Genomic DNA, 17392 nt, shown 5'->3' on the forward strand with positions numbered 1-17392 from the left:
TCCAGGTGAGTTATGAAATTAGTTTTTTCATTCGTGTCCGAAAACCCCTTCCAACATCCGGTCAAACATCAGATGCAACACCTAAAAAATTATCTTTTCGTGAACTAAATAGGCCCTAAGACTCCATTGGCAAGCTACAAATTATTCCCCATCAGTACAGTCATACTTATAAGGGAAAAGATAAAAGGAGAGAGGGAGCGGAAAAACTATAGGGTGTGTTTGGCAAATGGGATATGGGAGGTGGGATTAGGAAATGGAAATGGATGAATGGCTAGGATTAAATGAGGTGTGAAGGATGAATGGTTAGGATGCAATATTGCCCTTTAAAGGGTGGGATATTATTTTCCCAATCCCATTTGCCAAACAAAGTCATAGTACTCCCTCCATCCACAAAAGTTACACATATTACTTTTGTCATCAAGACCAAGAAAAATTATATTATTTTGGATGTAAGGAGTGAATGCAAGCATGCAACCAATGAGCATTTAGATGACTCCATCAAACATTTAATTTATCTTCTCATTTAAGTCTTGAATGCATAAAGACTACAAATAGGAACAACTTATTTAGAAAAACTTTAATGTGAAATATGTGTAACTTTTGTGGATGGAGGAAGTATTATAGTGCCATTTTTTTATGGTTATTCATATGTTAAATGAATATAATGACAAAACATATGTATAGAAAATTTTTCCCATAAAAAATCTTTATGGTTATTCATATATTAGATGAATAGTGACAAAACATATGTTAAACTATTGATCTGTCGCCATCGATAGTGCAATTAAAAAATGGGTTAGGTTTGGATCTTACGATTATTACTAGGTAAAACCCCGCACGTTGCTGCGGGAATTTAGTATGATAACAATAAATAAAAATAATGTGTAAGACAAGTAGACAACATAAGATTACATAAGTTAACATCTTTTATGATAATTTAAATTTTAATAGTATATAGAATGATGATTAAAATGTAAAAGTAAGGTTATATGAATTTATGAAAGAAAAAAAATATTGAGATAGTTTGAACCATAGATTAATCATCTAAAGGCTAAAAATCATTGAGGTGATATAGATTAATGAGAGAAGAAAAAGAGAGAAAATTTGGACCATAGATTTCATTTAAGCACTAAAAACAACTGATTTGATATGGCTTAATGAGAGAAGAGAAAAATAACATGAACTATATAGTTACATAGTATATTTAAAAAATAATAAAGATGTATATTGAAATATTATGTGATAATGTGGGATGATGATTTAACATACTTGCATTTTAAAAGCTCTAAAATTTAATAAATTATAAAATTATAGACAATATAGCATCTTTGTTTGATGTTTAAATTTAATGATTGTTACTAGATAATGATGTGGCAGTGGCATCTTGTTAGTAGAGGATGATGGCATCTTTGTATGTTAAGTTTTAGGAGTTGGTGGGTTATAAATTTATAGTAAGAGAGGATACCTAGTACAGAATAGCAACTCCAAAAGTAATTCTTGGATTTTCTTTAAGAAGTTTTCAAATTTAGATTCTGGCCGCAGCTTATAAGCCAACGAGTAGTCAATGTAAGGAAAAAAAACTGATGGTGTCCAGAAGGCACGACGACTTCCACAAACCATGAAATAGTTCCCACATAGTTCACATTTAACACTAAACTCTCAGGTCTCAGGTTAACAAAACGCAAAAGCTTGTCCGTTGGCAGCCAAAATGTCTTTGGGACTTACTCCCTCTTTACCATAAAATACAAACCGTAACAGATGTGACATATCCTAATTTATATTAAATTCATAGTATTAGAATATGTCGCATGTCTTAGATTTATACTTTTTATAGAACGGAGGGAGTAGCTAGCAACAAAATAGAGGCGCAAGGTAAGGCTGAATCAACCTCTGTGCTCCATTTGGTCCTTCATGGCCTCCTGGGCATCCCTGCAGGGTGAAAAAAAAAAGAATTGTACTACAGAAACGGAGAAATCTCTACACAGATCCTTCTTTCAACTTTATAGCAAGAGAAGCATTCAAATGGCACGCAAGAAATTTTCTAATAACGATAACTACGCATGCACAAGGGCACCAGGGAGATCACAAGATGCTCACGGGATGAAAAATACAGAATAGTTACCTTAAAGCTTTCGCTATATCTTCATTTGCAGGGTCCAACTTCAAGCCATCTGCAAAAGCTTCACAAGCTTTTCCATAGTCCTATACACAAAAGAACAGATCAATTTTTCGACAAATAAAATCGAATTTTTTTAAAAAAACGTGCTCTTTTATCTTTTTTACCTTTAGAAACATGAAAGCTGCCCCTTGTCGATAGCATGCTTTGGGCCAACTGGGCCGCAACATTCTGCACATGTTAGCATCAGCAAGAGCCCCATTGCCGGTTGACAAACGCAACCAGCACAGGCTCCTGTTTGCTAGCAGGGTTGCCTTATCATGAGCATTAGTGGTAAGTTCTATTGCCTGAAGTAGAAGTGCATGAAAATTTTAGAAATACATAACATGGAATGTACTGTTTGTCTATACGACTCACCTCAACTGCAGCCATATCATGCCTTCTAATTAATTAAGTAATCCAACAAAGCATAGGTTTGTCAAATAGAGGTAGTATACTACTAGTACTGAAACAACTTTTTGTCAGGGTGCAGAGCTACAATGTTCTTACATTAGTGTAGTGTTGTCCTGCAAGCATATATTCCTCTCTCTCGAAAGCCTCTCTAGCTTGTAATTTCAGTTCAGCACTTTTCCTTTTAGACAGATCATTATCCTGAGGAAAAAAAAAAGGAATTGCAGTTACAAAAAATATGCAGAATTAATAACGATATGAAGCTGCATCTTTGAAACGATTGGTTAACACATCACTGTCAATGATTTACATATCTTGCATAACCTGTCAAAATAGCCAGTTGGATATTCCAGTACTACCGCTTTTGAAATTAGTTGACTCAACTACGAGCTAATAAATATCTGTGCAGTGCATTCCATATTACTTTTAAATACTATAAAAATACTATAAGATCAAGTAGCACAGCAAATCAGCATGATTAGCTTACGCACCAGAATATGGATGCGAAACAACATAAATTTTGCTGATTAGATGCCAATCTTCACGAATTCAATGATAAATAGTGATCAATAACCTAATACTACATATCCATGGATCTTTTTAGTTAATACTACATACTGATAGATGATTATTCAGTTCATCAGATATGCCAATAACCAATAATGTTTAATTGACAGGATATCATGAGAAAATATAAAAAAGGAAAAGAAAGTTAACATTTGGACCCTCAGCTATGGCCTCGGTCCAATTTTTATCTATCAACAATGACTATCCATTCAAAATCACACATTGTCCATGAACCTAAAGTAAAGTGGTTTTTAGTCACGTGGCATCCACACGGAACCTACTTGGGCAAAGAGTGATGACATCACCATACTGAATTACTGATCAATAATAAATAACCAGAAACACTTCCTTTTCTATCTCGCTTACACCTATGTTATCTTGATTTGCTAGCTAGCTAGCTAGCAGACCATACGTCATCTAAATCATCCACTGCGCTGCATGTGGCGTCCTAATAGACAAATCAAAATTTTAGAAAATATATAGGAGGCATGTGGATCCTAATATTTTCTTTATTTTCTTGAGTGCTTGTATATTGAGAAGGAGAAGATGGATAGGTGGACTGGAGACAAGTTTAAGCAGCAGACTCTGCTCTGCTCCAGTTATCCAGTAAAATAATCCTTAGTAAAAACAAAAAGTAAAATAAGCCTTAGTAGAAACAATATGGCTCCACCATAGCATCAAGTCTAGATGCAGTTGGATACGGTTATTATCTTTATCAATAGCAAGCATGGGTGGTAACTGGTAAGGGAAACTAAGAATGATGATAAACAATGATATGCAATTACAGGTGGCATGTAAAGGAACAAATACCCTTGGCTTCAAACCAAAAGTTTGCACATGAGAAATAACTCCATCGATACTCCAATCAGGCAGTGTTGAAATTGGTGAAGTTAAAGGAAACAACATTTTAACAATGTCCCTTCTGCCTCGATTAGCGGCAACTTCAATTGGAGTCCTATTAAACTGCAGGAGTAAAAGAACTGGTTGATTTAATTCTTCATCAACAATGCAAATATCACATATATTGCAAAGAATTTAACAATTTCAACATTAACAGCTAGGATTCCAAGTTAGAAAATTTGAACCCAATGTCTGGATGGACTTCAGAGAGTCCAAGTGGAAAAAAGAATAAGGTAACCTCGTACAACTTTCTGAGCCAAGCTTGTAAAATAAACATTAGGTTTAATAATATAGTAAGGTTAAACCAAGGGTCAGAAAAACAGGTTTTTTATATCATACTGATATTTGTCAAAACAGGATAGGATGAAGGTTCAAAGGGTACACAGCCAAAGAACTATACAGAATAGGACATTAGTTTGTTCGATCAGTTATAGGGGACCTAAATATTTCTCCACTCAGACATTGGTAAACCGTAAACCTTAGTATTTTCTCATCATTCCCTGTATTAAGCATCGCCAAACAGGCTCAGACAGTAGTGAAAATCAAAACTTATATCCACCCTTTGGAGTGGAATGTGAGCACTCAACAATTGCATTCCTATAAAGCAGCATGGAAGCAATGGTTCCATCATGTGTCACATACTATGAAGTATGCTTCACTAAAGCCATATGTCTTTGTCTTCTTCTGATGCAGACTTATCCATTGGTGCGCACTTGATAAAAAGAATAAGTGAGCAGATTATCCTAATCTCTCAAGATCACTACAGCCTAATGCAACAACATCCAGTCACAGGCTATAGAGGAAAGAATATTACTCACTTCATCTGGAATATTTGAATTAGCACCAGCATCTAGTAAGCACTTCATGATGACAGGAGAGCCATGATTTGCTGCGACCATCACACAAGTAACACCATTGGGATCTCTAAAATTCACATCAGCACCAACCTGTGTAAATGAAATTGTTGTTTGATCTCAGTTGTCATCCACCAAGAAACGAAAAGGAAAATAAACAAGGTGCTACTAGCCTACTACAATTTACAAACATGAATATCAACATCAAGAAAAAGGTAACTGACTTTGATTAATAGCTTCACGCATTCCAATGATCCAGAAACTATGGACATAATCAATGGGGTACCATTATGATTGACAACCCTGTTAGGCTGCGAAAGTGGAATAATCAAGATCTTGAAATTGTTTAAATAAAAGGGAAAAAAAGAAAATTAATATCAGTACATGGTGTGCTTATACAGGAAATAAATTGCATTTATAGCACTCCTGAGAAAGTGAGGATGTTGCGCATTGAGAGAACCAATTATAATCCAACATTAGTTGTGTGCATTGCTCCAGACCAACAGCTTATTCAGCGAATTTGCCAAAGTAGATTTCACCTATGCTCCTCGGTCTTGTAATACTTCTGCTTATGAACTAGCTCAAATTGCGGTAAGATGGGACCCGGGTCAGTCTGTTGTTTGGACTGATCCCCTCCCGGAGTAAGTAAATTGCCTGGTGGCTCATGATTCCACTGAGCCAATTGAGTAATAAAGATGTGTGTTTGACAATTAAAAAAAAGATGGGGCATAGGTGCTGGAGGAAAATTATTTCAATTATTAATTCTAATGTGTCATGGTCTGAAATCAGTGATACTATCCTTAAAAGCTTAACAAGTCAGGCATTTCTTTTGCACAGATGAGGGAGCAACAAAAAAAATTGATGTCTTACATCAGCGTGATGCTCCAATAAAATCTTCATCGTGCTATATTGGCCATTCATCGCAGCTGTCAGCAATGGGGTCCCAGTGATAGAATCTAAATCCACATCAACTCCTCTTGAAAGAAACAACTCTACTATTTCGCAGTGTCCTGCAAAAGAAGAATTTCTAAATAATTAATAAGAACAAAAGGTTCAGCTCAATCAGGAACACCCTAGAAACAGTGTTAACAGTGATTCCTGGACAGGAACAGAGTTTCCTTCAACAGCAGTCTGTTGGAAAACAATAAAATTTGGATTTAAGTTTTCATAAATTTAATATCTAAAGCTTGGCTTGAGCAAAATTCAACATATTAACAGCAAATATGCTTATAATAAAGGACAATAATAATGAAGTGTAGGAACAAAAGTTGTTGTCCAGAAACTTTTAGTTGTTTCTTTTTCATCCAAATCATCAATAAAATGTGAATCAGAGCCAAGCAATCACCCAAGAGAGAAGCATTGTTCAAGACTTCATGCCTTTGTCAGAATTCTATATTTGTCAACAATTTTTAGTAACAAACTATGAAAAAAAAACTTACTAATGACAAAAGACTGATGCAAGGAGTTAGTCTCTATGTGCAATTTGCCATTAGTTGTGAGAACTTGTTGCAATTTTTTCCACAAAATGACAGAAATCCAGAGTCATGACTATAATATAGTGATCAGTATTTTATTACAAGGAGTGCCTCTCCTGAAACAACCTTGCACATGAGGGGAAAACATTCTCTGGTTTCATCTAGCTACTGGCCAATAGTCTGTGCTTATCCATTTTAAGTTTTGAGTTCAAACAATAGTTCAAATTTTGATAGAAATGTTAGAAGAAAATAATGGTGAATCCAAGTGAAGAAAGAATTCACTTGCATATGTATCAAATATATTGTTCAAAATATATGTTGGACTCTGTGTGCGCGGTGTGTGAGAAAGAGATAGATAGACCTTTCGTTGCAGCAGCATGAAAAGGTAACACTGATTTATCAATCGTAGGATCAGAACCGTGATCGAGAAGATATCTTGTAGCAGCAGCTCTCCCATGAATTGAAGAAAGGCACAGTGGTGTTTCACCTGCCAAGAAAAATATGGCATAAGGACCATAGGGAACCCGTATGGTCATATGGATCGAGCCTTCAACAATACAAACTACAAAGGTGCATAATGTAAAATGGTATTGTCTAAACAAAAAAAAAAATCTATTTTACCACTTAGACGTATGGGAGCTCATCTACTTACAGGCTGTTTAGTTTGACTAACCAACACATCTAGGACGGGTTATCGATCACATGATCATCCCACAAAATTTGAAAATGACTCCATTAATTCTTCATCCAATAGCTTGGGACATTATGCAGTGCAAACCTGGAAACTACTGTAGGATAAAAAAGGGACGTCTGAGATTTGTCCACGTCATCCTCAGAGTGTGATAGACAAATCTCAGATGTCCATATTTTGATCCTACGTTAGTTTCCAGGTTTGCACTACATATTTTCCCCAATAGCTTAGCATGTACTTTTTAGATTGAGGTGGTGATGGCCCATTCCATTCCTCAAATCAAATAATGTCATCAAGGATCAAGTGGTGAATTCATCATCATCCCACTTCTCAAACCTAGGTCATTAACCCCTTACGCCTTTAAGTATAAAATTTGGTACCGTATCCCTAGTAGGTATTGAAAGCCATCTAAAAAAACCCCTGAGATGCCAATATACCAAATGACGTGGAGTCGCGGACAACAATGTCGCGATGGTCTGCATCCTAAAAATATTTTATGTGGTGAATCCACTCATGCGAGGGTCAAGTTTATCTTTTGCTTCCAAAGTTAAATTTATGTACCGGCATGAAACATTGTTTTAAGAAGTGGGGCATTTTATTACTGATTTTATATTCATCTGCTAAGTCTCACTACTCACTAGTCATGTTGTTTACCGTGGCAAAACCACCTCAGGGATTATTTTGACATCCTATGCCATCTTCCTATATAGTTGGTACCCACTAAGGGGCATTTACTCCTATAAAGCAAGATATGCCAAAAGCCACATCATCAGCAATTTTAAGCCATCAAATTGCATTAGTACAAAGATAATAGCCATTGGATAAAGAAGCTACTTATTATCCATCTAACTCAATCATTTATTAGTCGTCCATTCACCTCCCTTTGCTCCACCTCAAAGGCACACATAACATTGTTACCTACTTTTGCACATAACACCATGTTTTTTCCTCCCAAGTCCTGAAAGATAATGCTAACTTATTTTTTTCGAATACAACTCAAATTATTGTTTAAGATGTGAGTTTTGTTTTATTATGCATGCATTAGATAGCATACAATTATTAGGCATCATTCCCGAACCCATTTTCATATGCTTTGAGAGAAGTAGAGATGTGCAAACAATCTAATTGCAATGATACCTAGATTGTGCATGAAAATAATATTCATATATCGTAAAAATACACAATGACGCTTTGAAAAATAAAGCATGAATTGTATCATAATACCAGAGGATATATATAAAGCCACATTATCATATATTCTGTATATATGTAGAGTTGCACCCAGCCATTTAAAATTTTGATTTTGTTTGACGATAAAACTAACAAAACATGTGGCACGGCGCGGGGTACCGACTAGTTTATAAGCATTTCAGGACGCATGATACCGGTTTTTCTTCTGCATGAGGTTAAGTAGGCTTCTCCTTTTCAAAAAAAAAAAGAAAGAAAGATGGGGTGCACCTGGCCTCAGTAGTTCTAATGTTAGTACCAGTGACTCCACATGATTAATGATTACCGTAAAAAGTATGGCATGCAAGGAAATAAGAATGCACAATTACTGCTCAGAATACTTCCAGTTCCAAGGAACACATTCCAATTCCATTGAAGAGGTTGTTGTATGCCATTAGGAATTGGAATTGACAATTCAAGTCCAATTATGAGACAAGGTACTGTGTATAAATATGAAACCAGTTATCTGCTGCTACACAATCACGGACGCTGTAACTCAGTTGAATTCCAACCCACGTCAACTCTCTCGCCTCTCACGCATCTCTGCAATGGTACCACTACTTCTCCAACTACTGTATGTGCAAGACCTGGCCTCCCCAGTCACCCTAACAACTCCTCTGGTCCACAAAGTGGCAGCCTCCAGCACACATGATGACAAGGCTCTCCGCATTGCTTAATTAGGTGATATATTTGGTCTCTCTTTCTTTGTGATGATTGTGGATTTGTGGGATTGAGTGGGGGTGAGGGGTCAAGCAATTTGTTTCGGTTTTGGTTAATCTGTTAATTGTTGTGACATTTTTTCTTTCGCAAGACATATATATAGTTTAGTAGGGACCAGGGCTTCCAATATAGATTTCAGCCATTTCGGTTCTACCAAAATTCCTGAAATTTTGGTATTATTGGCACTTTTCGGACTTGAAATTTTAACTGAATTTGACTAAGTTTTGACCAAATTCACAGAAATTTGAGAAAAACCCAAAAATTCGGCCGAGATAGTAACTCCCCCCCCCCCCCCGTTTCAAAATTGCAATAACTGTTAGGGACCGTCCTATCGAATCTTTCTGAGTAATAAAAAAATGATGTTACCAAATTTGATACTTGGGTTCACGATAGTTTTGGAGTGTGATTTCAATGCAAACTGTGGGTTTTCAATGCACTCAGAAAAGGAGATATGCAATGCTTGCACAATGACTAAAATTAGGTTATGTTGACTGAGCTTAAACCATAACTAATTATACCATTTTTTGAACAAACTAGTAGAATAAATCAAACTGAAAAAATAGAACGGAAGAGAGGCAATGCAAGACCTTTGGCATTGAACTGGTTGACGCTGAGGTGGAGGTCCTCCACGAGGTACCTGAGGACATCCATGCTTCCTCGGGCGGCCGCCAGGTGGAGAGCGCGGTTCCCGTCGGCCCTGCCCGCCACCGCCGCCACGACGGCAGCCTCGCCCTGCCCGGTGTCCAGCCCTCGCGCCATCTCTATATCAACGGAAAGAACGGTGAGTTTCGATCGGAAAAGCATAATAAGCAATTAAACCCTAAGAGAGAAAGGGCTAGGAAATATACGATACAATACTCACTCCTGAGGAGGCGGAGGTTGTCATCGTAGGCGGCCTGGAGGAGCATCTTCTCCTGCTCCTGCTTCCCCATCGATCAGGCTCGGGGGTGAAGAAGGCGAGAGAGCGGGAGCGGCAGCCTAGGCCCTAGCTAGCACTTGACTGGAGGAGACGAGACGAAGACGATGCGGCGCCGGCGTGGGTTTGGTAGAGACTGCGGAGTTTGGTTTTTGGAAGGGAGCGGTAGTGGGATTTGGATGATGCGCGCGAGTCACGCTCTGGGCCCCCAACCCAACCAGGTTAACACCATTTTCTTTTCCTATTCTATCGGTCATCTGAATTCGCACAAGGGAGTACCTATACATCTTTCGAAAGATTTTTATGATCGTATCACACAGATTTTTAATCTTTAGATTAAAATCTGATAGATATAATAAAAAGCAAAAAGCAATTAAGAAACACCATAATGGACACTAAATTACCATATCCTCAAGAAAAAGACCAAATCCAATACAAAATTTAAAATTTATATGCGAAGATTTAAAAATTACAGTATAACTTACAAAGTTACAGTGTAAGTTTCATAAATTACACTGTAACTTACAAGAAAATGCACTGTAAATTTGAGTGAGAAAATCGAGTGAGAGATAAGAAAAAATCTTTCGTGTGAGATATAGCAAAATCGTTCGCACAATAATCATAATTTAAAGAGTAGTAAAGGTGAACTGAATTCGCACAATAATATAAAGAGTCGGTTCTTAAATTTAAGCGGAGGTGTTATATAGGTCCGTAAACTTGAAATTTTCACGTTAAAATTCATAATCTTGTTTTAATGAACCATAGCTAGTCCAAATGACGTTTGACTAGAGCTGAACGGCTATGTGGTACTCCATGTAGGCAATAGTTTTTACTTATCCCTTGTTGCTACAGTAGTCATCGAAATCCATCAAAATATCCCAAACCCCTGCGTCCCTTTGCATCCCCCAGACGCTTTCGAGGGAGAGGCCTGAGTAGGGCGAGGACGATGCCGACGATCATCGGTGGTGCGAATTGATTGAGGTGTCAATTTGGATGCGCGACTAGCAGCGCTTGATAGGCGATGCATAATGCGCCTTCCTCGCCTTCAGTGGAGAAGATGAATCGGCGCCCCAACCGCCATTACCTCGCCGCCTCCGGATACCGCCGTTGTCATCGCAACCCTAGCTGTTGTTTGGAATGCAAAGGGATGAAGGGATTTTTTTTTTGGGGGGGGGGAGGGGAGGGGCGGGGGATTTCAGCGACTACTGTAGCAACATGGGGTTAAGTATAAAATTACCACCATATATGTCAAGATGTGAAGGGGGCGGATGCAAAATGCTGCCTAAGTAGAGCACCATGTTAGCGGTCAGCTCCGGTCAAATGCGCTTGGACCGGCTATATTTTATTAAAATAAGATCATGGACCTTAATATATAATTTTATTAATTTTTAAGTTTATTGACCTAAGTGGCATCTTCGCTCAAGTTGAAGGACCGTCAATGTATCTTAATCTAATCTAAAACAGTTTTCGGAAACACCAAATCTTAATCTTTCTTTGATTTTATCTAATGAAATTACCTGGATGTTTTTTAATTAAGATCTAGATTATTTTTTTAATATTTACGAGTGCCACGTTACTCACGCAATTTCTCACAATTCTAAGGGGCAAGCTTTAAAACGCGTGATTTGAAAAATGTAGAAATAGAAATAGTAAACAACAGATGTGTGAAAACACATATATAGAAAGAGAAGCCCTTTAATTACACTGCATAATAAAATAAATAAGCAGAGAAATTTTGCAAGAGGTATAATAAATATTAGTAGAGAAAATATTCCCAAGAGGTATACCTCGTACTTATTTTTCAAAAATATAACCGCATGCTTAATTTTCTACTAATAATCGTGTACGTGCATATGAATTAAATCAAACATACTTCACCGCATAGGCAGACAAAGTGAAAGCTTTTTCAGTTTATCAAATTGTACAAAATCACATCCAACGGTACTATGTTAAAATAATCCAACAAACAACTAGAAAAAGCCATTTCACAATATCACAATAATAGAAGAGCCATTTCACAAATTTAAAATGGTGCCAAAAGGTTATTTTTTTCTAATATGGGAGAAAATAATCTCTACCATTATAAAAATATAATAAGTATGGTTTCCGGTTTTTTTCCATCCGTCATTTAGCTTTCCGATTTTGTGGAAGATTTCTCATCTGATTGATCATAGCGCATAAAAAAAAAGAAGAAGACACCCCGTCATTTTTTTTAACGACTCGCACAAGACGGTGTGAAGTTCTATTAATAGACCAGAAAAAAATTACAAGATTACAACCCTGGAAAGTCGTAACTAGGAAAAGGAAAAAAGTATACCACCACCCACACACCGGCAGCGCCAACACACAGGTCCAAGAGAAGGATAGCACCGGACCGGCCGTTGCTAAGCGTGATCGATCGCTGCTAGGCTGACAACGAAACATGGCCGAGATCGCCCAAAACCCAACCCTTACAGTCAACACAAACCCACTCTATCCAAGACTTCAGGAGTTAGGGAGAGAGGGTGAGAGAGAAGAATAGAACACATCTCCCCCTAGGCCCTCCGACGTGGCCAACTTGTAGTGTCTAGCACACCGCAACAAGAGGATGAAATCTAGAGCGAGCTTGCATCAATTGGTTGGGGGGTTTCGGCTAAGGGATGTCTAAACAACGTCTTCAAGAAGAGAAGCGACGGAAAATACCACCGCCGCCGTCCGTCAAGGTTTCAAAGAGAACCGAGACTGGGCTTTCGCCTGACATCCACACTTGAGGGATGAGACGGCATGACAACGCCCTTAGGAGGGGAATGACGCTTCGAACGTCATCGTTGCCGACCAGGGCGAGACCAGGCTGGGTTTTCACCCGCCACTCACCACCTGCGAGTCCACGGCTGGCACGATGCCCCACCACTGTCAAACTTCTGCCGGCACGTGGGACCACTGCACCGGCGCCCTCACCAGCCAGCCTTCTTGCGCCGTAGACCAAACCGAACCCACCGGAAGCTCCTCCTCGTCGCACCGTGCTCGCCTCCTCCACCGCCGGCAACGCCTCGTCGCGCCTTGCCCGCCTCCTCCGCCACCAACCGCGCCAAGCCGGCCTCCAGCCACCGGCTGCACCTCCTCACGCCAAGCCGACCTCCACTGCCGCCGGCCGCGCCACCTCGCGTCGTAACGCTCCGCTGCTACCTGTCACGCCTCAAAGCATCGTGCCAACCTCTGACCCCTCCTCTAGCCGCCGCCATGCCGGCCAAGTGCGGTCGTCTGTCACGCCTCCTCGGCTAAGCGCCCGTCGTCTGTCATCGCCCGTTTCCAGCCGACGACATCGCGTCCGCACCCACACCTAGTCTTCTCCTTCTCCGCTGCCCGACTCCTTGATGTGAGCAATGGTTGTATCCGTAGTAGCCATGGTCACATCATCTCCGTGGCCCGATCTTTCGGTGAGTTGTAGATAACTACACTTTGGGAGAAACGTTGACGACCCGACTACAACCGTACAAGACGTTGTTGTATTGCGTCTTAGCGATCGATACACCTCTCCGTGGGTTGTTGATCTTGCCGGTGCAGATCAACCTTATTCCTGTAAGCAAATAGAAGAAACAAGCAAGAACAAGATAAAAGCAATCTGAATTGCAGATAGGAATTCAATACAAATGATAAATTGGGGTTCCGTAACGAGCAAACCGTCGATCTAACCGATCACGGGATTACACGGCAAAGTAGCGAAGCTAAACTTTAATCTAAACAAAACCCGAGAAACCCTGAAGTGGTACCTAGCTATTTATGGATGTGGGAGGACGACCTAGGGTGCCTAGGGTCGTGCTCCACCTGGTTGGGGCGCCCCCAACATGGGTCCCACATGGGCCGGGGTTCCAAACAAAGTTACAAGCCCAAAGGCCCATGACAGGTGTTACAGCACCTTGTTTCTTTATTTGCAGATGGCTAGGGTGGAATTTGGTGATGTGGCTAGATCCGTTGGAAAGAGGACTCCGAGAGCTTTCCATCAAGTACTCACGGGTCAAAAACGGAGGTCGTATGCAGATTCGGTGGCTGTTTGAAGTCAGCAGTGTAGCAGGTGGCCGAATTGGATCCTAGCACTTGGAGGACTTGAACTTGATATCTTGTTGTTCATCCATGATGTGAACAATGGTTGTATCCGTAGTAGCCATGGTCACATCACTCCTTCCCCGCCTCCACTTGCTGCCGCCGGCAACCATCTGCACGATGTCGCCAGCCGCTGCCGCATCCGCCGACGTCGCCAGCCGCCAGACGCCGCCTCCACCGCCACCTTCATTGCCGCAGCCGACGTCCGTCGCTGCCGCCGTCTCGGTGTCTCCAGCCGTCGTCGCCAGCCACCGCCGCCGCAATCACATTCGCTGCCTCTTCGCCATCCACCACCTCAGCAGTCAGCATCCACCACAACACCGCCACCATAGCCACCGCCGCCGTCGCCAGCCGCCATCGCCAACCGCTGCCACATCCGCGACCGCCAGCCGCTAGCCGCCATCCAGGTCCGACCGAGTTGGCGCGGATCTGGGGGACTCCGCCACCGTCGCCGCCAAACCCCACGCTGCCACGTCCGCCACCAGGCGTCGCCGCCGTCACCTTCACTCCCCGCCGCCAGTGACCCCTCCGCCAGATCCGGCTGGGCCCGGCCTGGATCTGGCCACCAATTCTGCCGCTCCGAGCAACGCCCCTGGCCGCTGAGCGCGTGGAGGGTGAGACAAGGCCCCGTCGCCGCTGTCCTTGCGGCCGCACGGCTTTGCCGGCACCCGCTCATGCGGCGGCGAGGCAGGGGAGGAGGAGGAAGTTGGCGGTGTCGCCTCCCGAGTCACCTGGGGAGGGCGATGCGGGAGGAGGAGGGAAACGTCCTTGTAGTGTTGGCCTTGGCTAATGATTTACGTACCCCGTCATATATTGTACTACACCAGATCGGTTTGGACTGGTTCATCAATGCATGCATGTCGGTTTCGTCATCCAGTCATCCTTTCCCTTCGCAAGTCGTTGGTTTGGACTATTATTAGAACGAAATACTCCGAGGATGGTCGGTGCCGCATCCCGCATGGCGTCACTGTTGTCGTGCGATGAAGACATTGCCGTCTGCTGTACATGACAACATGCCGATACCTGCTCAGGTTCAGTCTTTTCGCCGAGCTCGCCTCACCAAGAGCTCGCCTCACTGTACATGACAGCATGCCGATACCTGCTCAGGTTAAGTTTCGCGCGTTGACGTAGCCATGCACTAAGTGCTTCCATCCAGCGTATTTCTTGAGCCCCATTGCCGGAGTACGTACAAGTACAACGCGCGTGTGTACGCAAAGCATGCATTCTATAATTAACAAAGTAAAACTCACTAGTACACAAAACATTTTCCTGGACAGGGACCCATTTAAATTGCAGACAAACCATAACTGATCGCATCTGGGAAAATCGTTCTCCCATTTTATGTGCGGAATCTTAAGAGTTTTCGCGTGCGGGCATCTTAAGACCACCGCACGGAAAAATACCCTCCCTAGCTCCTTTTTCCCTCACAACACTTCAAAAAAAAAATTCCATCCTCACATCCTTATCCTCACCTCACCTCTACCTCTCTCTCTCTCCTCTCCTCTCATCGGCAGCGCGCGGGCGACGACTCTGCTGCCGCCGCCGCCGCCGAGGTGGCCAAGATCCGACGGCGCAGCGCAGCGCCTCTCCGCCGCTCGGATCCGGTCTTCCGCCGCCCGGATCCAGCGGCGCCACCCCTCTTTCGCCCTCCCCCGCGCGACAGCGACGATGACAAGGTGGCCGGGATTCGGCGGCGCAGCGCCTCTCCACCGCTCAGATCCGGCGGCGGTGCCCCTCTCCCGCCCTCCGCCGCCCGGATCCGGCGGCACGCCCCTCTTCCACCGTACCCCACGCGACGGCGACGACGGCGACGATGACGAGGTGGCTGGGATCCGGCGGCACGACGCCTCTCCACCACTCAGATTCGGCGGTGGCGCCCCTCTCCCGCCCTCCGTTGCCCGGATCCAGTGGCGCTGTACCTCTTCCGCCATCCGCCACGCGACGACGACGATGAGGTGGCTGGGATCTAGCAGCGCGGCGCCTCTCCGCCTCTCCCCGCAGCGCGATGGCGATGGCGACGACGAGACAAGCTGTGGCGGCGGTGACGGCTACGTCGGCGACAGCGGCGACGATGACGAGCTGCGGCGGCAGCTAGGGTTTCGATTTTTTTTTTGTGATTTTTATTTTCTTTTTTGGATTTTTATTTTCGCATGCGGGCGACATAACCGCCCCGCACGAGAAAATGTGACTTTCGCGTGCGGGTGTGCCTCCCGCACGTAAAAATCGCGATGTTCTCATACCCCTGCGTGCATGCGGGCCGCCCACCCGCACACGAAAACCCATTTTCACCATATGGGAAAATCCTTTTTCTAGTAGTGACTTTGATGCGCCGATCATAATGTTGCACCGTAATTAATCTGATCAGCATGTTTGGATAATTTAGGTTGTGACAAACTGAAGGATTAATTAGTTAACATAAGTGTAATTGCACAAGTGCTAATCAGACACGACACATGTATGTGTAAACTATTTTCAAAGTTAGTGTAAGATCGCCATTCCGTCCAGTTCCATAATTCTTAATGTTTTGAATAAGATTGAGGCCAAACTTTTTGAATAAGATTGAGGCCAAACTTTTATAATCTAACATCCTAGAAATTCATGTTAATAAAAACCACTAAAATTCGATTTTCTTAAAACTTTTGCATCATACACTACTGGAGAAACCATCTTTGGTCGGTCGACCAAATTCCACAATAATCCCGGTTGCAATAAAAACTAGGACTAAATATATTCTTTAGTCCCGGCTCAAAAGGTTAGAGCTACTTTTTGATCTATAGTCCCGGTTGGTAACACTAAAGATCATTTTTAGTCCTGGTTAAAAAACGGCAGGTGGTGTCAGACACCTCTATTATCTCTATGTATAGTCCTGGTTGCTTAACAATCAGGAAAAAAGATCGGCATGTGTGGAGAGGATGAGGCGTGCGCGCGAGATCGATCAGGAGGAGGTGCACACGATCAGTTACTAAGTTCTATCTCCTAGCCTCCCTCACATTTATCTCTTCCTTCTCTCCTCTCCTCACTCACCCCATCTCTTCCTCTTCCTCCTCCAGATCCGCCCCCTCCCCTCTCCTCCCCACTTCTCAGGCGGCCGAGCGGCGGCCGGGCGGCGGCGAAGGTGGCCTCGTGCGGCAGATCCGGGAGGGGAGGTGGCAAGGCGGTGGCGGCGGCCTCGCACGGAGGGCCGTGCCCGGTGGAGGCAGGCGACGGCCGACACGGAGACCAGTGCAGCGACAGGCGGTGGAGGCCGGTGCGGCTGCACGGATTTTTTTTTCTTTTTTCTTTAATGTGTGATTCGATCTGTGTTGAATGATTCGATCTATGTTGATTAGATCTGTGTTGAATGTGTGATTCGATCACTGTTGAGAATGAACTATGTTGTTGTGAATGATTTTGAGA

At 42.7% G+C, this 17392-nt stretch overlaps 1 protein-coding gene across 1 annotated transcript; it reads right to left on the reverse strand.

The window, feature by feature from the left end:
* Positions 1-1607: 1607 nt before the first annotated feature.
* Positions 1608-10115, reverse strand: LOC4346431 (uncharacterized). Its single transcript, XM_015795930.3, has 11 exons — positions 9863-10115; positions 9588-9761; positions 6724-6849; positions 5758-5897; positions 5112-5198; positions 4852-4980; positions 3944-4096; positions 2666-2767; positions 2284-2463; positions 2123-2202; positions 1608-1929 (listed from the first exon to the last, which is right to left on the reverse strand). Exons 1-11 carry the CDS (start codon positions 9930-9932, stop codon positions 1884-1886), a joined length of 1287 nt encoding a protein of 428 aa, XP_015651416.1. The 5' UTR covers positions 9933-10115; the 3' UTR covers positions 1608-1883.
* Between the last annotated feature and the right edge of the window lie 7277 nt (positions 10116-17392).

This window comes from Oryza sativa, chromosome 9, assembly GCF_034140825.1.
Source record: "Oryza sativa Japonica Group chromosome 9, ASM3414082v1".
Lineage (NCBI taxonomy): Eukaryota > Viridiplantae > Streptophyta > Magnoliopsida > Poales > Poaceae > Oryza > Oryza sativa.

Coding starts and splice junctions, on each gene's coding strand:
- LOC4346431 (XM_015795930.3), bottom strand. CDS start 9,932: ATGGGGAAGCAGGAGCAGGAGAAGATGCTCCTCCAGGCCGCCTACGAT. Junction 2,464..2,665: donor CAGGACAACACTACACTAAT/GTAAGAACATTG, acceptor CTTCTACTTCAG/GCAATAGAACTTACCACTAA. Junction 1,930..2,122: donor GATATAGCGAAAGCTTTAAG/GTAACTATTCTG, acceptor TTCACCCTGCAG/GGATGCCCAGGAGGCCATGA.